General features: G+C 37.9%; 1 protein-coding gene across 2 annotated transcripts in view; it reads left to right on the top strand.

Annotated features, from left to right (window-relative positions):
- ATL1 (atlastin GTPase 1) overlaps positions 1-23,809 on the top strand; it is a 76,102-nt gene that overhangs the window by 30,160 nt on the left and 22,133 nt on the right. For both annotated transcript variants that reach the window (XM_055436966.2, XM_055436965.2), the window contains exons 2-6: positions 140-387; positions 2,384-2,518; positions 2,928-3,032; positions 7,974-8,024; positions 11,235-11,291. In XM_055436966.2, coding sequence (XP_055292941.1) covers positions 140-387; positions 2,384-2,518; positions 2,928-3,032; positions 7,974-8,024; positions 11,235-11,291 — 596 coding nt within the window. The remainder of the gene's footprint in view (positions 1-139; positions 388-2,383; positions 2,519-2,927; positions 3,033-7,973; positions 8,025-11,234; positions 11,292-23,809) is intronic.

Below are 23,809 nucleotides of genomic sequence, written 5' to 3'. Positions count from 1 at the left end.
TAGAGTTGGACACAACTTAGCAACAGAACAACAACGAATTCCACTGTGCTCCTGTTTCAGTTGTTTGAGAGTCAAGGGTACATACACATTTCCTGTGTTCTGAGATGATTTCTGAATAAATTCTTATCTTATTCAACAGGTGGGTTTTCAGAAAAGACATATGAATGGAGCTCCGAGGAGGAGGAGCCAGTGAAAAAGGCAGGACCAGTCCAAGTCCTCATTGTCAAAGATGACCATTCCTTTGAATTAGATGAAGCTGCTCTAAATCGGATCCTTCTCTCAGAGGCTGTCAGGGACAAGGAAGTCGTCGCTGTATCTGTTGCTGGAGCATTTAGAAAAGGAAAATCCTTCCTAATGGACTTCATGTTGAGATACATGTATAACCAGGTAGGGAAGAAGTTTAAAACATTTTCTGATTTTTGTGCTTCTGTCACTTTGTGTTTTTATTTAGTAGTAGTGTCCAGTGTTTCCATTATTATGTTCCCTAAAGATGAACTAGTTTAAAAATGCTATCGTGTAACCATTCCAACTCTGGTGCCTTGGGGACCAAACTATATAGGCCACTTTGTCTGAAGCTGCTTTGCTACATTTCCTTTAGAACATAACACATTTTTAAAAATTATTTTGAAAAAAGACAAGTACAGTGATACAGTTATAAACTTTACATGTTAGTGTTTAAAATGTCGAATAACTTTTTTCATAATTTTTATTATAATCATTTTGTGCCCAGCATTTACTATGACATTTTTCATACATCCAGCAAAGCTAAAAGAACCTTGCAGTGAATACCTGGATGTGCACTGCTTAGATTGTACCAATAACATTAATATTCTTGCTTTACTACTTTTGTTGTATCCAGCTATTCTTCCCTGTTTCAGTCCATTGCTCCATCTTATTTTTGATTCATTTCAAAGTAAATTGTTGACTTCAGTATTCTCCCCTATAAATATTTCAGTATATATCATCGTTATGTATTTCGGTATTTATTTAATTTTTTTCTTTTGTTGTAACATTTACATGTAGTTACATCTGAAGTGTATATCTGCTTTTTGGAGGGAAATGTAAATACCTGGGTAGCCCCAAATCCTATCAAGTGTATCTTGCTGTTAACCTCACAAAGTTCTGTTATCTTTTCCTGCTCAGTTCCCACCTTTAACCCATTCCCCAAAGGCAACCAACACGGTGGTAACATTTGAAATAATAGCGTGGCATAGAAAAGAGGCTTTAAGGGGCATGCAACCAACCAAAAGCAGAAGGATAAATAGGAGATTAGAGTGGGGGAACAGAAAGTTAGAAGTTGAGAGCGTACCAGTATTTTTGTCTACCCTTTTACCCATAGCAATTCAGATGCAAATATGGATGTTGAAGCAGAATAGACATACTACCCAAAGGAACTTTGTGTTATGCATTTATATAATAATTATCCATTTTGGACTGACCTTTTATATACATGAGACATTTTTGAACAACTTTGTAATGTTAACTTTAACATCTTCTATCTCTAGCCTCCAAACCAACCAAGAGCAGAATGACCAAAAAATACATTCAGGCTTTTAAAACAAACAAAATTCTTGCTATTTTCTATTTCTGTCATACCAACATTAGTATACTGCTTAACACAGGAAAACTGAATGAACAAAATTAGAATACTTTCCATTCTTTCAGGTTATGTAGTTTCAGGCATAACCATAACTGTGAAATAAACATTAGAATGAAATACTTGATAATGCTTCTCACGTTGCTTATGTTAAATAGTATTTGCTCAAATTAAAGTGTAATAGATTTGATTTTGTTGTTCTGCATCTACTGCTACGTGCTTAACCTCCTGCCATTTGTTCACTCCTTCCCCAATCTAGAGAGGCATTTGTGTATATTATTATTGTGTATATCTTGACATAATATTCTCTCTCATACCTTTATTTCTGTTTCTGGAATGCCCTTGCTGAGTTTGCTCACCTGGGAAGTGCCTAAACATCTTTCAATACTTAGCTCTAATATCACTTCTCCTGTGATGTCTTAACTAAGAGTTAGTTGTTTCTTTCTATATGCTTACAGTTATGTCTAAAACACACACCCATTTTGGCATGCAGGTATCGCATCATAATGCTTTGTTAGCATGTCTGTCCCCCCTGTTAGGCTGTGAGCTTCCTCTTATCTGGAATGATATCTTTGTATCCACAGGACATAGCATAACATGTGACATATGATTGCTCTTCTATATTAATTTTTTTGAATGTGTAAATAAAGCAGTTGTATCAGTATGATAGATGTGTATATGTTGTTTTCCTTTTATCTAGAGTTGAAGAGGAATACTAACTGGTATGGGTGAGTAGAACCTGTACTACATCTCTAGTTTAGTATCATAGACTTTCTTAATTTATAGGAATCAGTTGATTGGGTTGGAGATCACAATGAACCACTGACTGGTTTTTCATGGAGAGGTGGGTCTGAACGAGAGACCACAGGAATCCAGATATGGAGTGAAATCTTCCTTATCAATAAACCTGATGGTAAAAAGGTATGATGTGAGCTTCTTCAAGAAAATTGAGTTTTCACTCACCAGCAGTTACCACTTTTCAGGATCCTCCAAAATGCTCTTTTAAAAACTAATTTTGACCATTTGACATGAACCCCAGCTTCCTTGCTATTGATCACAGTAGGCAAAATCATAGGGACAGTAGAACAGCAGATCAATTAGCAATGCTATTTCTGTTTTGTTGGATTGCCAGTGAAAATTAATCATTACAGTATTCAGCAGCAAATTAGTATTTCTGTTTTCAATGGCATTCATGGCTCGTGTGAAAAATTACCTATTAAATATTCGTTGCTGATGGTTTGCTTTTAGTCCTTATGGTGTTAACTTTGTGGTAACCCTAATGCTCTGCATGTTCTATAAAACATCAATAATGTACTCTACTTGCCTACAGGTTGCAGTGCTATTGATGGATACTCAGGGAACCTTTGATAGTCAGTCAACTTTGAGAGATTCAGCCACAGTATTTGCCCTTAGCACAATGATCAGCTCAATTCAGGTATGGAATAAAATAAACCCATTTTGATGGATATTTCTTTAAATAAAATTATGAATATATGTATTTATATGTAAATGTGGTAGTGAGACAAACAACAGAAATGTAAATTATATATATATTATTTCACTCAATTAGCATACCAGTTCTTATTATTTGTATAAGATTAGAATTGTTTTTAATTACTGTAATCTAATTTTTGATCAGTTTTCAAATTGCCTACTTTAATCAGAAAACATTATCTTATTGGTAATTTTTTTCTATTTAAAGTATACAATTCATCGCTTCTCGACCTTTTGGCTAAGATCAAGTGTAAAGTCTACAATTCCCTGCTGGCTCAGACAGTAAAGTGTCTGCCTGCAGTGCAGGAGACCCAGGTTCGATCCCTGGGTTGGGAAGATCCCCTGGAGAAGGAAATGGCAACCCACTCCAGTACTCTTGCCTAGAAAATTCCATGGATGCAGGAGCCTGGTGGGTTGAGTAGTAACCCAGTGTGTGTGTGTGTGTGTGTGTGTTACATCTTCTTTATCCATTCATCCATTGTTGGACACATAAGGACTTTCTGTATCTTGGCTACTGTAAATAGTGATATATTGAACATAAGTGTGCATATATCTTTTTGAATAGTATTTTCATGTTCTTCAGATAAATACCAAATGTGGAATTGCTGGGTCATATGGTAGTTCTGTTCTTAACTTTTTTAAGAATCTCCATACAGTTTTCCCTAGTGGCTGCACAAATTTACAATCCTACTAACAGTATATGAAGGTTCCCTTTTCTCCACATCCTACCAACATGTAATTGTTCCTTATCTTTTTTTTCAACAATAGCCACTCTAACAGGTAGGAGGTAGTATCTCATTGTGGTTTGTTTACTCTTTTAATGTATTGTTGGATTCAGTTTGCTAATATTTTGTTGAGGATTTTTGCATCTATATTCATCAGGGAATTGGCGTAGTTTTCTTTCTTTGTGGTGTCCTCTGGTTTTGATATCAGGATAATGCTGGCTTCATAAAATGGATTTGAAAATTTTTTCGGAATGTTTTTAGAAAGATATTAAATCTTCTTTGAATGTTTTATAGAATTTGCCATTGAAGCCATCTGGTCCTGGGTTTATGTTTGTTGGGAACTTTTGGATTGCTGTTTCAATCCTTTTTTAGTAATCAGTTTATTCAGATTTTTCTTTTTTAATGATTCAATCTTGGGAGATTGAATGTTTCTAGAAATTTATCCATTTCTTCTAGTTCATCCAATTTGTTGACATATAACTGTAGTCTCTTATAATCTTTTGTATTTCTGTCATATCAGTTGTAATTTCTCCTCTTTCATTTCTGATTTTATTTATTTGAGCCCTCTTTCTTTTTCTCTTGGTGAGTCTAGCTAATGACTTGTTGATTTTATTTATCTTTTCAACTAGCTTTTAGTTACATTGATATTTTTATTGTTTCTTAATCTCTTATTTTCATTATTTCTGCTCTCATCTTTATTATTTCCTTCCTTCTACAAACTTTGGGCTTTGTTCTTTTTTTCTAGTCTCTTTAGGTGTAAAATTAGGTTGTTTATTTGGGGATTTTCTTGTTTTTTGAGGTAGGCCCATATCGCTATGAACTTCCTTCTCAGAAGCATCTTTGCTACATCTCATGGATTTTGATATGTGGTATTTTGCTCACATTTATCTTTAGGTATTTTTTAATTTCTCCTTTTATTTCTTTCATGATCCATTGGTAATTCAGTAGCACATTATTTAATCTCCACATTTTCCTGTTTTTTTCCCCATTTTTTTTCTTGTGAATGATTTCTAGTCTCATACCATTGTGGTTGGAAAAGCTGCTTTGATATGATTTCATTCTTCTTTGAATTTATTAAAATTTGTTTTGTGACCTGACATGTCCTCGAGAATGGTACTTATGAAGTGTGTATATTCTGCTGCTTTTTGACGGAATGATCTTTATGTATCTGTTCAGTCAGTGTGATCTAATGTGTTGTTAAGTCCAGTGTTTCCTTGTTGATTCTCTGTCTGAATGATCTATTCATTGATATAGCTGTAAGATTGACTAACTTTAAAAATATACTTCTTAATTTAAAATACTTTAAAATACTGACTTAATATCTAACTTCTAACAAGTCAATTAAAAACAGATTATTTTTGCCTTTTAAATAATTATTATTTATATTTTTCCTGTAGACATTAAATATTTTCACTGAAAAATCTGCTAAGTCCTTAGTAATGACTATTATTATCTGAGAAGGAAAGTTATGACCAACCTTGATAGTATATTAAAAAGCAGAGACATTACTTTGCCGACCAAGGTCCGTCTAGTCAAGGCAATGGTTTTTCCCGTGGTCATGTATGGATGTGAGAGTTGGACTGTGAAGAAAGCTGATCGCCGAAGAATCGATGCTTTTGAACTGTGGTGTTGGAGAAGACTCTTGAGAGTCCCTTATACTGCAAGGAGATCCAACCAGTTCATTCTAAAGGAGATCAATCCTGGATGTTCATTGGAGGGACTGATGCTAAAGCTGAAACTCCAATACTTTGGCCACCTCATGAGACGAGTTGACTCACTGGAAAAGACTCTGATGCTGGGAAAGGTTGGGGGCGGGAGGAGAAGGGGACGACGGAGAATGAGATGGCTGGATGGCATCACCGATTCTGTGGACATGAGTTTGAGTGAACTCCGGGAGTTGGTGATGGACAGGGAGGCCTGGCGTGCTGTGATTCATGGGGTCGCGGAGAGTCGGACACGACTGAGCGACTGAACTGAACTGAACTGAATCTGTTATTGAAAAAAGTACACAAAGTATACTGTTTGTATTAGTACATAAACAAACATCATTAACTTTTTCTTTGAAGTTACTGATATTTATCCTCTTTCTCAGGAAAAAAAAGAGTTTTACTTTAATCTCTTCATGAAGCAATAAAGCATGTGTCTGAGGATATAAGCAATATATTCAGAACTTCCTTGTGATGAAATTTTCTATAGACTTAAATAATTGATTGTAAAGAAGCCAATATAATTTTTCAAGACAAAATTTTATATATGGCTTATTAAGATCCAGATTGCTATTATTTTGGTAAGCTTATAAGAATGATTATTTTAGGTTCATAAAATATTTTTAACATTCTGCCTCCGAAACAGGTGGCGACTATACTTCTGGAACAGTTTTATGATCATTGCATTAATGCATTGTTTATTGTCTCTCAGGCTTTCTACTTCTCTCTTAAGGTCTTACAAATATCATTATAGAAGAATATACATGAAAGAGTTTGATTTTATGATAATTGATATTTCAAAAATAGAGAAATAGCAAAATAAGTGCTTCAGTTTAGTTCAGTCGCTCAGTCGTGTTCGACTCTTTGCGACCCCATGAATCATAGCACACCAGACCTCCCTGTCCATCACCAACTCCCGGAGTTCACTCAAACTCATGTCCATCGAGTCAGTGATGCCATCCAGCCATCTCTTTCTCTGTCGTCCCCTTCTCCTCCCGCCCCCAATCCTTCCCAGCATCAGACTCTTTTCCAGTGAGTCAACTCGTCACATGAGGTGGCCAAAGTATTGGAGTTTGAGCTTTAGCATCAGTCCTTCCAATGAACACCCAGGATTGATCTCCTTTAGACTGGACTGGTTGGATCTCCTTGCAGTACAAGGGACTCTCAAGAGTCTTCTCTAACACCACAGTTCAAAAGCATCAATTCTTCGGCGATCAGCTTTCTTCACAGTCCAACTCTCACATCCATACATCACCACGGGAAAAACCATAGCCTTGACTAGACGGACCTCGGTTGGCAAAGTAATGTCTCTGCTTTTTAATGTGCTATCTAGGTTGGTCATAACTTTCCTTCCAAGAAGTAAGCATATTTTAATTTCATGGCTGCAGTCAGTATCTGCAGTGATTTTGGAGCCCCCCAAAATAAAGTCTGACACTGTTTCCACTGTTTCCCCATCTATTTCCCATGAAGTGATGGGACCAGATGCCATGATCTTCGTTTTCTGAATATTGAGCTTCAAGCCAATGTTTTCACTCTCCTCTTTCATTTTCATCAAGAGGCTTTTGAGTTCCTCTTCACTTTCTGCCATAAGGGTGGTGTCATCTGCATATCTGAGGTTATTGATATTTCTCCCGGCAATCTTGATTCCAGCTTGTGCTTCTTCCAGCCCAGCATTCCTCATGATGTACTCTGCATAGAAGCTAAATAAGCAGCGTGACAATATACAACCTTGACGTACTCCTTTTCCTATTTGGAACCAGTCTGTTGTTCCATGTCCAGTTCTAACTGTTGCTTCCTGACCTGCATACAGGTTTCTCAAGAGGCAGGTCAGGTGGTCTGGTATTCCTTTCTCTTTCAGAATGTTCCACAGTTTATTGTGATCCACACAGTCAAAGGCTTTGGCATAGTCAATGAAGCAGAAATAGATGTTTTTCTGGAACTCTCTTGCTTTCTCCGTGATCCAGCGGATGTTGGCAATTTGATCTCTGGTACCTTTTCCTTTTCTAAAACCTGCTTGAACATCTGGAAGTTCACGGTTCACATATTGCTGAAGCCTGGCTTGGAAAATTTTGAGCATGACTTTACTAGCGTGTGAGATGAGTGCAATTGTGCGGTAGTTTGAGCATTCTTTGGCATTGCCTTTCTTTGGGATTGGAAGAAGACTGACCTTTTCCAGTCCTGTGGCCACTGCTGAGTTTTCCAAATTTGCTGGCATATTGACTGCAGCACTTTCACAGCATCATCTTTCAGGATTTGAAATAGCTCAATTGGAATTCCATCACCTCCACTAGCTTTGTCCGTAGTGATGCTCTCTAAGGCCCACTTGACTTCACATTCCAAGATGTCTGGCTCCAAGTGAGTGATCACGCCATCGTGATTATCTTGGTCGTGAAGATCTTTTTTGTAATGTTGCTAATTATTTTCTCATTTTTATTTTATTTCTTAATCAAGGTTTATAACTTATCTCAAAATGTCCAAGAGGATGATCTTCAGCACCTTCAGGTAACAATATTTATAGTCTCTTTTCTATATCTGGTAATCTTTTGGGCATGTATAGCAGAACTTTAAGATATTGTCAGGCCTTCTTGTACTTGGAAAATGTAACAGTCAGAAAGATTTAAAAACATAACCAAATGAAAGTTGTCACATTTCCAGGTTTCTTGTTCTCACCCTGTATGCTTATGTTCTTTCTAATTCATTTTCAAAGTCCTTTGTTTCAGTAAAGCTACTTGCTTGTCGACCCTGTTTATGGGAAAATATATGGCATGTTAGAGTGGAAAAAGAACCTTTGGTTTAAAAATGGCCCAAAATGTGAAGTTGAATTCTTATGATCAAGGATTTAATAATTGTTAGTATAATATCAGTTATATGCCAGATTTTTTTCCTGTGGCCTATTTTATAGCAATGGGTGAACACCTGATGGTAACTCATAGAATTCTATTTTAGATCTGAAAGAAACCTCAGTGACACCTAACTTATCCTTAATGTTTTATGAATGAGAAATTGTTTCTGAAAAAGAATGAGTTGCCAGTTAGTGACAGAGTGGGAATAGAAGTCTCATTACCTGATTGGACTCGGTGTTTCTTTCATTCTCCGGGCAGCATTTAAATCTCAAATTAGTAGAAGATTAGATATTTCCTAGGAGAAGGAAATGGCAACCCACTCCACTGTTCTTGCCTGGAGAATCCCAGGGACAGGGGAGCCCGGTGGGCTTCCGTCTGTGGGGTTGCACAGAGTCGGACATGACTGAAGTGACTTAGCAGCAGCAGCAGCAGCAGCAGATATTTCCTAAAGGTAGTTCTCATCTCTGTCACACTCTCTGCTACTGCTAAGTTGCTTCAGTTGTGTCCGACTGTGCGACCCCATAGACGGCAGCCTAACTAGCTACCCTGTCCCTGGGATTCTCCAGTCAAGAACACTGGAGTGGGTTGCCATTTCCTTCTCCAATACATGAAAGTGAAAAGTGAAAGTGAAGTTGCTCAGTCGTGTCCAACTATTCAACTACCCCATGGACTGCAGCCCACCAGGCTCCTCTGTCCATGGGATTTTCGAGGCAAGAGTACTGCAGTGGGGTGCCATTGCCTTCTCCAGGTCACACTCTCTGCTGCTGCTGCTAAGTCACTTCAGTCCTGTCCGACTCTGTGTGACCCCATAGACGGCAGCCCACCAGGCTCCCCTGTCCCTGGGATTCTCCAGGCAAGAACACTGGAGTGGGTTGCCATTTCCTTCTCCAATGTGTGAAAGTGAAAAGTGAAAGTGAAGTCGCTCAGTCATCTCCGACTCTTCGCGACCCCATGGACTGCAGCCTACCAGGCTCCTCCATCCATGGGATTTTCCAAGCAAGAGTACTGGAGTGGGATGCCATTGCCTTCTCCGGTCACACTCTCTGCTGCTGCTGCTGCTGCTAAGTCACTTCAGTCGTGTCCGACTCTGTGTGACCCCATAGATGGAAGCCCACCAGGCTCCCCCATCCCTGGGATTCTCCAGGCAAGAACACTGGAGTGGGTTGCCATTTCCTTCTCCAATGTGTGAAATTGAAAAGTGAAAGTGAAGTCGCTCAGTCGTGTCCGACCCTTAGCGACCCCATGGACTGCAGCCCACCAGGCTCCTCCGTCCATGGGATTTTCTAGGCAAGAGTACTGGAGTGGCTTGCCATTGCCTTCTCCGGTCACACTCTCTACTCTCTTTCAATTCATGTTATTATTAGCTACATATTAATAGAAAAACCTATTGTTTTTATGATAGTTTCCCTCTGCTCATTTTACAGAAAATTTTGCTTTTAATATATTATCTTGGCAATAAGGGCCCTATGCAGTGTAACGATAGCAAAGGATAATAGCACAGGGCAATCTGTGAGGCTGGAACTATCATTTGGAGTTCACATCTAGCGTTACTCCCAAATATGTTTCTGGTACATCACACTGATCAATTATGAAAAATAGACGATATGCTGGATAATTGTTAGATGTTTCTTTGAGTGAGTACAACTGCTTCTTTAGGTGTGTGTCATAACCTAGCCAGTTAATGATATGGCACTGTCCAATACCTGTTTAAGATTTCTAAAAAAGGACTGATTTTGGACTGTGATCTTTTCAAGATCATTTAAAATTTTTTCCTGTAAATGATATCACCTCATCCTATCTCAGAAAAGATTGTGAGTTCAAATTATGTTAGTATATGATTCTGATGAAAATAAGTAATGATTCTGATCCCCAGGCCAGCTTTTAAACATAATATTCCAGACTTTCATTTAATTACTATAATCAGATACCTAGTTATTATCACTTGCTTTCTAGATTCCCACAGTTTTCACAGGAGAGACAATGTAGTTCTTTCGGGGCAATTCTAAAAGGCCAAAGGAGGGGAGTCCTCTGTGTCAGTACACTTCCCCAGCTCTGAGATGCCTCTGTAGCTTGCTACTTTTGTGTGATGAAGTGGCATTTCCTTTGTACATATCGGGAAACCCACTTGGCCAGTCTGAATAGAACTCTCACCAGAGGCCAAATCACAGGGACCACCTCAAGTCTATGTTCTCTAAAACCTTACATTTCTGGCGAAACAAAATGATATGGTGCCTCTCTCAATTGGGAGCGATAAAAAATAAAAGGTGGTTTGTTTGATTCTTCACTTTTTAAACCAAATGTCTGTTGTTATTGTTGTTCAGTCGCTAAGTTGTGTCCAACTGTTTGAGACCCCATGGACCTCCACGCCAGGCTTTGCATACCAGGCTTCCCGGTCCTTCACTATCTCCCAGAGCTTGCTCAAACACCTGTATGCCTTTATAATAATCAAGGCCATTGTGCCATTAAATTTCCTCAGGCAACAATTTTTGTAAATTATCCTACTTAAATTATAGCTCTCTGGTCTAATCTATGCAAGTTTTGCTTTGAAAGGTCATTTCACATGTTTCTTTGTCTGTTATCTTCCCCACAAAAAAACTGTCCTACATTCTAGATATAAAAGGTGTTATCTTTAAAATGGAAACTTCACTTTAAAATGTATTCTATGTCCTTAATTTTAAAATATATGATTACTGTAGCTCTACTTAATCTAATACTTAGTTACTTAAAATGAATATTGCAGTCTTAATAGGATAGTATTATGTTACAGCTAAAGAAAAAAATTAGTGAAAGAAAACCAAGAAGATACTGAAGTTTTCTCTCTTTGTGTGTGTGGGTGCGTGTGTGTGCGGGTGTGTGATTTTCCTTGTAGCTTTTCACTGAATATGGCAGGCTGGCAATGGAAGAAACATTTCTGAAGCCATTTCAGGTGAGTGGGTATTAAATGATGATAAATTCTTATTAGAGTTTCCTGAAGACTATAACCAGGTATATTAATTGAGAGAGTCATGTTTCTTTCTCCATTCACAATACCAAAAAAAGAAAGAAAAAAACTTTGATAGTTAAGTAGAAAAGTTCAAAATATAAAGACTTTTATGGAGAAAATATTTTCAAAATTTCATTAAAGATCATAAAAATTTTTATAAGCCAGAGAGATATAGTATGATTACAGATGGGATAATTTAATGTTGTGGAGAATCTAATTTTCCCCAAATTAACCAGTAAACTCAGTGAAATTCCAATTAAAACTATAACAGAATTTTTTGAGAAATGCAACACATTTTTCTGTAACTTATCTGGAAAAATTAAGTTCTCTTTTAAGTCAGTTTTTAAAAAGAAATTCCAAATTGGGGGATTGAATACATACTAGAGAACCATAGCAATGAAAATGGTGCGATTCTGCACAGATATGAGGAAAAAAACCTGATGAAACTAAATAGTGTCCAGAAATATCTCTCTTTATATGGAAACTTTGCATTCATTAGTGGTCACATCATAAACCAGTGGAAAATAAGGGTTTGGAAAAACTAACTCACTTTTTGAAGAAAAAAATTGAATTTCTACTGAACACCATATATGGAAGGGATTCCCCAATTGTATTAAAAAACTAAATAAGGAATTTAAAAGTATAAAGTTAATAGACTAAAATATTGGAGAATATCCTTCTGAACTACTATGAAGAAACATTTATTCACTAAGACTCCCCCAGCAAAAAATGTGGTGAAAAATTGATGGATATTACTATATCAGAATAGAGTATTTCTGTTTATCAGAAGACTCTAAACAAAGTGACTGGATTGGTAGACGGTACTAACAGTGTCAAAAGTCAACAAGGGATTAATGTATAGAATGTGCAAGGAAGTACTGCAGTTAAGAATTGGATGCCCATCAAAAACTGGCAAAGGAACCAATACACACCGATGAGAATGGCCAAATTCCATAGCACTGACAACATCACATATTCTGCAAATGAGGCTGTAGAGCAACGGGGACTCTCATACATTTATGGTGGGAATGCAAAATGGTACAGCCACTTTCAAAGATAGTTTGGTGATTTTTAAAAAACTAAAGATACTGTTACTATACAATCCAATGATCATATTTACCCAAAGGAGTTGAAAATTTACATCCACACAAAATCTCCACACAGATGTTTGTAGTAGCTTTATACATAATTGCCAAAACTTGACAGCAACCATGATGTCCTTCAGTAGTTGAATAGATATACAAACTGTGGTACATCCAGACGACAGAATGTTATTCAACAAGAAAAAAAAAAATGAGCTATTGGCCACAAAAAGACATAAAGTGTTCACTCAGTTGTCTCCAACTCTTTGCAATCCCATGGACTGTAGCCCGTCAGGCTCCTCTGTCCATGCAATTCTCCAGGCAAGAGTACTGAAGTGGGTTGCAGTTCCCTTCTCCAGGGGATCTTCCCAACCCAGGGATTGAACTCAGGTCTCCCACATTGCAGGCAGATTCTTTACCATCTGAACTACCAGGGAAGACATAGAGAAATCTTAAATGCGTATTACTAAACAAAAGAAACCAATCTGAAAAGACTGTACACTGTATGATTCCAACTATATATGATACTCTAGAAGAGGCAAAGCTACGGAGACAATGAAGAGATTGTTTTGGGGTGGTGTGGGGTGCACCAGGGGAGCAGCATGAGGGGCAGAGAAATGAACAGACAGAGCACAGAGGAATTCGGAGGAAGTGAAAATACTGTTAAGATATAATGATGGATATATGTCATTATATATAATGACATTTGTCCAAACTCATAGAATGAACAACACTTAAAGCAAATCCTAAGATAAGCTATGGGCTTCCCTGATAGCTCAGTTGGTAAAGAATCCGCTTGCAATGTAGGAAATCCCAGTTTGATTCCTGGGTCGGGAAGATCCCCTGGAGAAGGAATAGGCTACCCACTCCAGTATTCTGGCTTAGAGAATTCCATGGACTATTCCTATGGGTTCACAAAGAGTCAGACACGACTGAGTGACTTTCACTTTTAAATAAGCTATGGACTTTGAGTGATTATGTTATCAATGTAGTTTTATTCTTGGTTTAAAAAAAGATACTACTCTGGTGGTATGTTGATAGTAGGAGAGGCTATGCATGTGTCAGGGCAGGTGGTATATTTATGGCAAATCTTTGTACCTTCCTCTCAGTTTTACTATTCTGAAAAAGGTCTTTAAAAATCCCAAACCATTAAAAAGTGATAAACTGAAGTTAATTTAAAAGTTAGGCAGTTAAAAGAAAGGAAACCTGAAGGACTAACACATTTTCTAAAGAATGTTAAGTCTTATTGATAATCAGTTAAAAATTAAAAATAACGAGATACCACTTTTACACTCATTAGATAGGCAAAAAGTGGAACATGGGGATAAATACCAAATGATAGCTAGAATTTATAAGTGCAGCGTGTAGCAGCCATTCTGTGGAGAAGGGCAAATATATAAGGATACTCATTGTAGCATTCATAGATCCATAGTAGCAAAAAGTTGTAGGCAGCACAGGTGTCCATCACTTGAAGAAGGGATACATAAAATAGGGTGAAAGACATACTCTGAAATATTTTGCAACATCCAAAGGCAATGAAACTAAAGTATAAGTAACATGACTGAAGTATTAAAATTTATACTAAATTAAGTAGGGGAAAAGTTTGAGTTCTATAACATGATACTATTTGTGATTATTTAAAACTTCTACATATGCAAAATAATTTATCCTAGAGTGAGTATGGTTGAGAGCGGACAGTTGATGGGAGTGGGAATCTGGGGAAAATATGATAAAACAAAAAAAGGGACCTTTGCATGGAAAGATGTTGGTATGCTGTGAGTGAAGGAGGGTGAGTCTCTCCTCTGAGATCTGGAGAAGCAGGTGGGGAGAGGAGTTGAGGTAGAATGAAATGAATGGCTGCTTACAATCTCCTGTGTGGTTTATAATACCTATTAGACTCTGTTGTCTTTTTAAAAATAATTTGTCATGTTAATAGTTGAAGTATTTTATAATAATCGGGCTATTTTCTTTCATTTTTCTCTTCTCTGAACTTGCTACTTGAGAACTCATTGGCATAGATTGGGTAACTCCGTAGTAATTCTGGAAAGGAGTTTTCAGTTTTACCAGCAGGTGTCACTGCTTCTTACGCTTGGCTAGATAAACTGAAACCAAAAGAAACCAACCAGTGCTCTGTTGATGGACAGATGGATGGATAGATCGATAGGCAAACAGGCCTTTGGTAAAACAAAACTAACAACAAAACAATGAATTGAAAACAAACAATAGAAAAAACTTTGAGATTACTACTTGTTTGTAAACTGTTGGCATTACAAAAGAAAAAATTATGATTGAATGAGTCAACGTTGACTTCTGAACAGGTTTTGACTTATAAATCTAAGTATCTGAAATTGAAATGAGAAACTCATTAAATAGCAAAAGTGGCTTCCAAAGCTATTTAATAATTTAAGATTAAAGCAACCAAATTCAAAACAAAAATACTATACCTCATGAAATTGAAAACAAAATGTAAATTTGAATCACAGAACAACATTTAAGATATCAGCAAAATGATTCACATTTAAATTAGAAAAAACATAGAAAAAATTCTGAAATACAATAACTTTTAAATAAAAGTTTAATTCAGCAGTTTTTTAAGCTGGTCACTGAACCTATCCTCTTCCTCTGAGAAAATAGCAGTTTTATTTGTTTGGATAAAACTGTGGAGAAATTTTAAATACTGCCTGAGAAAATAAAGTGATGGGCAGTGATATTTTTTAAATAATAATTTATTATTAAAAACTAAATTTGACAGATTTAAATTAGAATTCTTAACTCTGAAACAGAGTGAAACTGTAAATAATAGATAAGATCTGTCTTAGGCAGCAATGGAGAGGGCAATTAGCCAATGAAACGAATAGCTGAATTAACAGATTAATTTGATTTTTAAACCAAAAGTCAATTTATACCAAACAAACAAAATATCTATAATTGTATTTTAAAACTATGTTTTTAGAAAGGGAACTAAAAGCTTTTAGAGAACTAAAAGTAGATTCAGTTTAAAAGCAACTTTCAAGTGTTAAGGTTAGCCAGTGGTGTGCTGGTTAATATTTGTAACTGGCTAGAGAGAAGTGGGAGGTCGGTCTGATTGTAGCATTTGCTGATTTCTGTGGTGTAAATACTTTTACTGTGGCCAATTTCAGGCTACTGACATGCTGTCTCCTGACTTGTAAAATTCCTCAAATTTTAATAAGTCTTCCAAGGGAGCCGATAAAAGCCAGCTGTAGACTATTTAGTGCACTCAAGAAGTAAATTCATGTTAATACATAGCATTCTCTGACATGACTTACTTTCCCACTTGTCTTGCTCACTGTGAGCACTTGACTCTTAGCAGCAAGAGCTACCTCATTGATGTAACTGTTCTTTAAGTTAAAATAACTTGGTTCTTTAGCTCCTCTGCCTTAGGACTTCAAGAGGTTTGGTTGAGAATGAATACATTTCCCTTAATTTAAACATGTAATACCCATAAATATTTGACAGGGACATTAGAAAATAATTTCCAGTTTTCTGTAAGGACCTGATAAAAAATACCTCATGAGGTATGGTAGGAAATTTGTCTGTACTTGGGCCTATGAATTTTTCTTCCTTGGTTATAGGGCACACCAGGCCCCATATAGCTCTCCAACGAGATGATTACATCCTTGGGTCAAAATCTCTATTAGGAATTTTTCTGATTGTTAGATATTATTTGAAGTGCACATTAAATGAACTGTTTATAGACTGTTTTTCAATACCAGGCAAGGCTGTCTTCCTTTAATGTTCTGCGCTCGGTGATTAGCCATTAGTTATTTGTTACCCAAGGAAAGGCTGATTTTCCATTTGTGTGTCTCTCCAGCTTTCTCTTTGTGTGCTTGTCACTCGTGTCCTCTCAACTCTGCTGGACTGACATGGTGGAGAGGGTTTTCACTTGTTCTATAATGTCATGATAACAGGAAGTTTGATGTTAGGCCTAAGCTGAAAAAGGATTCCCCAATAGAATGAAAGGTGGACTCTTAGAAGTCCACCTCAAAATTCTCCAAGCCAGGCTTCAACAAACAGTACATGAACCGTGAACTTCCAGATGTTCAAGCTAGATTCAGAAAAAGGCAGAGGAACCAGAGATCAAATTGCCAACATCTGTTGGATCATTGTAAAAGCAAGAGAGTTCCAGAAAAACATCTACTTTTGCTTTATTGATTATGCGAAAGCCTTTAACTGTGTGGATCACAAAAAACTGTGGAAAATTCTTAAAGAGATGGGAATACCAGAAGACCTGACCTGTCTCTTGAGAAATCTGTATGCAGGTCAGGAAGCAACAGTTAGAACTGGACATGGAACAACAGACTGGTTCCAAATAGGAAAAGGAGTACATCAGGGCTGTATATCGTCACCCTGCTTATTTAACTTCTATGCAGAGTACATTATGCGGAACTCTGGGCTGGATGAAGCACAAGCTGGAATCAAGGTTGCCAGGATAAATATCAATAATCCCAGATACACAGATGACACCACCATTATGGCAGAAAGCGAAGAACTAAAGAGCCTCTTGATGAAAATGAAAGAGGAGAATGAAAAAGTTGGCTTAAAACTCAACATTCAGAAAACTAAGATCATGGCATCCAGTCCCTTCACTTCATGGCAAATAAATGGGGAAGCAATGGAAATAGTGACAGACTATTTTTCTGGGCTCTAAAATCACTGCAGATGGTGATTGCAGCCATGAAATTAAAAGACACTTGCTCCTTGAAAGAAAAGCTATGACCAACCTAGACAGCATATTAAAAAGCAGAGAGGTTACTTTGTCAAAAAGGTCTGTCTAGTCAGGGCTATGGTTTTTCTAGTAGTCATGTATGGATGTGAGAGTTGGGCTATAAAGAAAGCTGAGCACCAAAGAATTGATGCTTTTGAACTGTGGTGTTGGAGAAGACTCTTGAGAGTCCCTTGGACTGCAAGGAGATCCAACCAGTCCATCCTAAAGGAGATCAGTCCTGGGTGCTCATTGGAAGGACTGATGTTGAAGCTGAAACTCCAATACTTTGGCCACCTGATGCTGGGAAAAATTGAAGGCGGGAGGAGAAGGGGATGACAGTGGATGAGATGGTTGGATGGCATCACCAACTCAATGGACGTGAGTTTGAGTGGACTCCGGGAGTTGGTGATAAACAGGGAAGCCTGGCGTGCTGCAGTCCACATGATTGCAAGGAGTTGGACACCAATGAGCAACTGAACTGAACTGAAGAAGCCTTAATGTTATATTATTAAATGTGCCTGTTGGCTAAAACAGCCCGGCAGTTTACTGTGTAACCATTTCATGTCCTCTAATTATATAGGCTACAAAGAAATGGAAACATCTCCCAGTTTACTAATGTGTAATCTCAAGGTTCTCTTGAGCCAGTTTTTTAGATCTCAGTAATTTCCCAGTGGCATTTCTATGGTGGGTATCTTTGTAAATCAGTCTACAGGAGCTAATTTTAATCAGTTTAATCTTCAGTAAGTTTAAATACTGATACAAGGCACAATATTCCTGAACCCTGGTCCCTTTAAGCCAAAGCCCTGAATATATCCAGGTATTCCTAAACCATGATGCCCTGAGATAGATTGGTAAGAGTGCTATCAGTATTTAGGTTGTGTGACTAACACAGAAGAAGTGGATTAATTCATCCCAGTTTTCTCCCATATCATGTTTATTAATCATTTTTGTACGCTTAGAGGCCCATCAATACCCTAAACCTTTGGAATAGATTTGACTCACCACATACCTGCATACACAGGTCATAACTAAGGTGACAGAGGTGTTTGCTACCCCAATTGTAGTAATCATTTCACAATATATATTCATATTGAATAATCACATTGCAGACCTTAAATGTACACAGTGTGTTAAAGCTGGGGAAAAAACTATTTGAATTCTCCTTGTGAAATAAGAGTGGAACTCAATTCTTCTATGTTCCTTTCAGTGGAGTTTTAATTTTTGGTGAGCAGATGTCTCCATTCCAGTTTTAAACTGAAGAATGCTAGAAAATAATAGTAGAGGAAGTTTATGATAATGAACTGTTATATTAGGATAAACCTGTTTCTCACAGTTTCCTGTCTAAATTGGTCCTACATATGGCAAATCAGGAATTATGTTACAATGGTTTACTCAATTATATTTCAGTTCAGTTCAGTTCAGTCGCTCAGTCGTGTCCAACTCTTTGTGACCCCATGAATCATAGCACGCCAGGCCTCCCTGTCCATCACCAACTCCTGGAGTTCACTCAACCTCATGTCCATAGAGTCGGTGATGCCATCCAGTCATGGCATTCTCTGTTGTCCCCTTCTCCTCCCGCCCCCAATCCTTCCCAGCATCAGAGTCTTTTCCAGTGAGTCAACTCGTCGCATGAGGTGGCCAAAGTATTGGAGTTTCAGCTTTAGCATCAGTCTTTCCGATGAACACCCAGGATTGATCTCCTTTAGAATGGACTGGTTGGATCTCCTTGCAGTGTTCCTCTCTGGAATAAAATTTGATAGTGATTTCAGCTACTTCAGAATTTCAAAACAAAGCCTCCTTGGTCAAATATCTATGATGACTGCAACTGCCAAGTCATACCAGAGAAATCCATGATTTCACTGAGAAAATGAGAAGCTGTTATTTGGCTGCTTGGGCGGTAAATGAAAGGAAAAGACATTTTCTTGGTGGGGCTGAGGAAAAGGACAGCAGTTTGAGAAAGGTGCCTTATCGCATGTTCTGTCCAGAGAGTGATTTAGGTAATCTGAGCATTGTATGAAATTAGAATAAAATATTCATCTGGCTACTCAGAATTAGGTCAGTGGTATAGATCAGGATTCCCCCAGTGTCCTTATGTAGATTCATAAAATGTCTGGAAGGACCTGCATAATAATAATATTTTATTGAACTCTTATTTTTGTGCCAGGCCCCATGCTCAGTATTATTTCTTACATGATTCACATGAATGTTCATTATAGTTATATAAAATAAGTAATATTGTTACTCCTTCTTTTTTCCTTTCTATTTTTGCTTAACTGATGGGGAAACACCGAGGCTTAGAGTAGTTAAGAAACTTGTCCTAGGCTACATGTATCTTTAAGTTGCAGAGTTGGCCTTCAACCTAGGCCACAGGCTCAAAACCCTTGCATTTCACCACCACCCTTTAATGCCTGTCTTCCTCTTTCTGATGCTAGGTGCTTACCACTATAGCTTGTGGTCTTATAGTTGAATGTGCAAATCCCATCCCACTAGCTAAATTATAAATATGTTAAGAGCAGGACCTTTGCAGTTAACTTTTTTTAGTCTTTATAGGCTACTTTATAGGCTTCCCAGGTGGCTCAGTGGTTAAGAATCTGTCTCCTAATGCAAGAGACTCAGGAGAGATAGGTTCTATCCTTAGGTTGGGAAGATACCCTGGAATAGGAAATGGCAACCCACTCTAATATTCTTGCCTGGAAAATTCCAGGGACAGAGGAGCCTAGCAGGCTACAGTCCATGGGGTACCAAAGTGTCAGACATGACTGAGTATACACATACCACCTACTTTATATACAGCAGACATTTAATTAATGCTTGCTAATTATGGTGTTATAGGCATATTTAGGATTGTATATAGTTTGCATACAAATAAACTTATTGGACCCAAAATTGGAAAACCTGGATTCAAGATTTGGTGTAGCTATTACATATCCTGCCTAGTATTACCTCTTTACATTTTTGAGATAAGACCCATAAACAAACAGTTTAAGTCAAAAATTGACATGAGAGTGTCCAAAATGCTTATCCTGGGCATGGCCCTTTCTTGAACTGCAGAAACACAATCATGAAGTTCTTTTTCAATGGTAAAAGGTAGTAAAATGTCTTAATTGAAAGTATTACATTGATGGTTTATAATTAAAAAGATAGCACATTTAATTAGTTAAGACTAGCAGAAAAAAGTGAGATGTTCTCAGTTAGCAACAGTTTGTATGTGGTATCATCAGATTTAAAGGTGGTCCTCAGTCAGTTTAGTTCAGTCGCTTAGTTGTGTCCTACTCTTTGCGACCCCATAAATCACAGCATGCCAGGCCTCCCTGTCCATCACCAACTCCATGTCCATCGAGTCAGTGATGCCATCCAGCCATCTCGTTCTCTGTTGTCCCCTTCTCCTCCCGCCCCCAATCCTTCCCAGCATCAGAGTCTTTTCCAGTGAGTCAACTCGTCGCATGAGGTGGCCAAAGTATTGGAGCTTCAGCTTTAGCATCAGTCCTTCCAATGAACACCCAGGATTGATCTTTAAAATGGACTGGTTGGATCTCCTTGCAATCCAAAGGACTCTCAAGAGTCTTCTCCAGCACCGCAGTTCAAAAGCATCAATTCTTCGGCGATCAGCTTTCTTCACAGTCCAACTCTCACTGAATACCAGACCACCTGACCTGCCTCTTGAGAAACCTGTATGCAGGTCAGGAAGCAACAGTCAGAACTGGACATGGAACAACAGACTGGTTCCAAATAGGAAAAGGAGTACGTCAAGGTTGTATATTGTCACGCTGCTTATTTAACTTATATGCAGAGAACATCATGAGGAATGCTGGGCTGGAAGAAGCACAAGCTGGAATCAAGATTGCCGGGAGAAATATCAGTAACCTCAGATATGCAAATGACACCACCCTTATGGCAGAAAGTGAAGAGGAACTCAAAAGCCTCTTGATGAAAGTGAAAGAGGATAGTGAAAAGGTTGGCTTGAAACTCAACATTCAGAAAACAAAGATCATGGCATCTGGTCCCATCACTTCATGGGAAATAGATGGAAAAGGTGGTCCTAGTACATATCTATTGGAGAAGGAAATGGCAACCCACTCCAGTGTTCTTGCCTGGAGAATCCCAGGGACAGAGAAGCCTGGTGGGCTGCCGTCTCTGGGGTCGCACAGAGTCGGACACGACTGAAGCAACTTAGCAGCAGCAGCAGCAGTACATATCTATAGATGCTTCAAGTAGTTAGACAAGACTGCAACTGCTCTGAGGCAAGAAGGATAGGCCATGACTATTGGAACAAGAAATAGGCCATAAAGGACATTGAGTCTTGGATGTTGACCATGTTGTTGATTTAATAACTGCCATGACTTATCTTTTTATATGTATAAAAAAGCAAGATTTATGATAATTTGGAAGGGGTTAATCTGGACTCAGCCTTTCCTGGTGGCTCAGTGATAAAGAACCCACCTGCCAATGCAGGAAATGTGGGTTCAGTCCCTGGGCTGGGAAGATCCCCTGGAGAAGAAAATGGCAACCCACTCCAGTATTCTTACTTGGAAAATCCCATGGACAAAGGAGTGTGACGAGGCTACAGTCCTTGGGGTCACAAAAGAGTCTGACAGGACTCAGCAACTAACCACCACCACCACCAATCTGGACTGTTATAGATTATTCTCTCATTTTTCTGTCTGTATCCTTGGAAACTTTTACTCAGAGATTCTTCAGTTTCTTTTTTTTTTTTTTTTAATTTTTGTTTTTATTGGAGGCTAATTATTTTACAATATTATATTGGTTGGTTTTGTCATACATTGACATGAATCTGCCCCGGGTGTACATGAGTTCCCCCTCCCGAACCCCCCTCCCACCTCCCTCCTCCCCTTATCCTCCCTCTGGGTCATCCCCGCACACCAGCCCCGAGCATCCTGTAACATGCATCTACCCTGAACTGGTTCAGTTTCTTTTTAATCATATACAGTGTAGGTATCTTTAGCTAATATGAAACTTTGATTCTTTCAGCAGATTTTCTGCTTAAAGTATCTATAGGTGTCCCTATAGATAGGCTTCTGAGTCTTAGAGACAGGAAGATATTTTGGTCTTATCTGGAGTGCCACGAAAAAAAATTTTTTTAAATTTCTACCTGATTAACTATTTAAGCCTGTCTGAAAAGCTAGCCATAAAGTGTAAATTTCTAAGTTGATGATTTCTCTTTCAAGTTTTTTTTCTGATTCCTGTATCTTATGTCTGTTCACTTGCTCAGCTGTGTCCAACTCTTTGCGACCCCATGAACCGCAGCACACCAGGCCTCCCTGTCCATCACCAACTCCTGGAGTTCACCCAAACCCATGTCCATTGAGTTGGTGATGCCATCCAACCATCTCATCGCTGTCATCCCGTTCTCCTCTGAGCCCATTTTAAAAAGGGAAGACAATGTTCCCTTTATTTTGGCTATTTAAGTACTGAGAGTATTGTTTGAAATTTTCCTGAAGTCTATTTTTAAAGTTTCCTATTGATTCATCCTTGTTTTTTTACAATTATTAATCGATGTCCAGTTCATCCCAGAGAAAGTCTTCTGAAATGGCCTTGCATTGTGTTTTTCTATATTTCTTGTCCTTGAAAGGCTATTAAAATTTTTATTCTTATTTTTTTATGATGAGCTTGGATGTTTAAATGCTATCCTGGTCTTTTTACTGCTTTTAACCAAATTTTTCTAACCTAACAATTTTTTTCCAACCTAAAAAGAGGAACTAATAATTAAGTGAACTTAGTTGGAAAATAACTGATAGTTCAGGATAGCAAGCAACAGGATCCTGATTTCTGCAGCACATTTCTGTCTTCCTGTGCTAAAAGAAATTCCTTGTAACTGAGCTCTAGGCCAGTGTTTAGATTCAACTTCTATATAACAGTCTTCAGATGTAGTAGTTTTAAGCAGTTGGGGCAAAAATCACTAAGGAAATGGTTCAGGAGGTCAGAGGAAGAAAAAGAAGGTATTGAAGAAGTGAAGTGATTGGTGAAGATAAAACTGAGTAGAGAGAGATACACTGTCAGTAGGGTAAATTTCAGAAGGTGAAATTGAGTCTTCTGGAGTCAGCAGTTTGTTTTGAGGCCTCAGTTTACTAATTAAAGAAGCTAACTAATGAGTGTTTTTTATTTTATCTTCATTTTTATAGAACATCTTATCTTTATTATTTGTTTTGATATGTCTGAAGCTTAACACAATGTTATTCTAAATTTTTAAGGGTACTTTATTACTGTAAATGCAAATATTAGGATTGTAATGCAGTACAAATAGGAAGCAGAAATTCTTCCAGGAGAAGATTGCAGCTTTGATATACACAAGCCTGTAACAAACAAGTTGCTCAAATTGTGTGCTTATGAAAAGCACATGGGTCCTCAAGCAAGTGTTAGAACAGTGCTACGTACAGTCAATAATCTGATAGTCGTTGATCGTACATTATGGACTAAACAAAGTAATTTGCAAATTGACAAGAATGAGAATGGCTTCTAAGTGTTGTAGATAACCCAAGGCAAAATTTGACTGACTGCTTTTGCATAAATTTTTGCTGGTTTAACAGACCTCCAACGGTTAGTCTTTGGGGCATCCTGATTAATCTAGTTACCACGTAGGTCTTTGCCTCTGCTCTTTATAAAGCACTTCCTTATACATTCAGTGACACAAGACA

Source organism: Moschus berezovskii, chromosome 9, assembly GCF_049115385.1.
Source record: "Moschus berezovskii isolate FMDL1 chromosome 9, NW_MosBer_1.0, whole genome shotgun sequence".
Lineage (NCBI taxonomy): Eukaryota > Metazoa > Chordata > Mammalia > Artiodactyla > Moschidae > Moschus > Moschus berezovskii.
The sequence above is the reverse complement of the archived record's forward strand: the minus strand, read 5'-3'. Positions and strand labels throughout refer to the sequence as shown.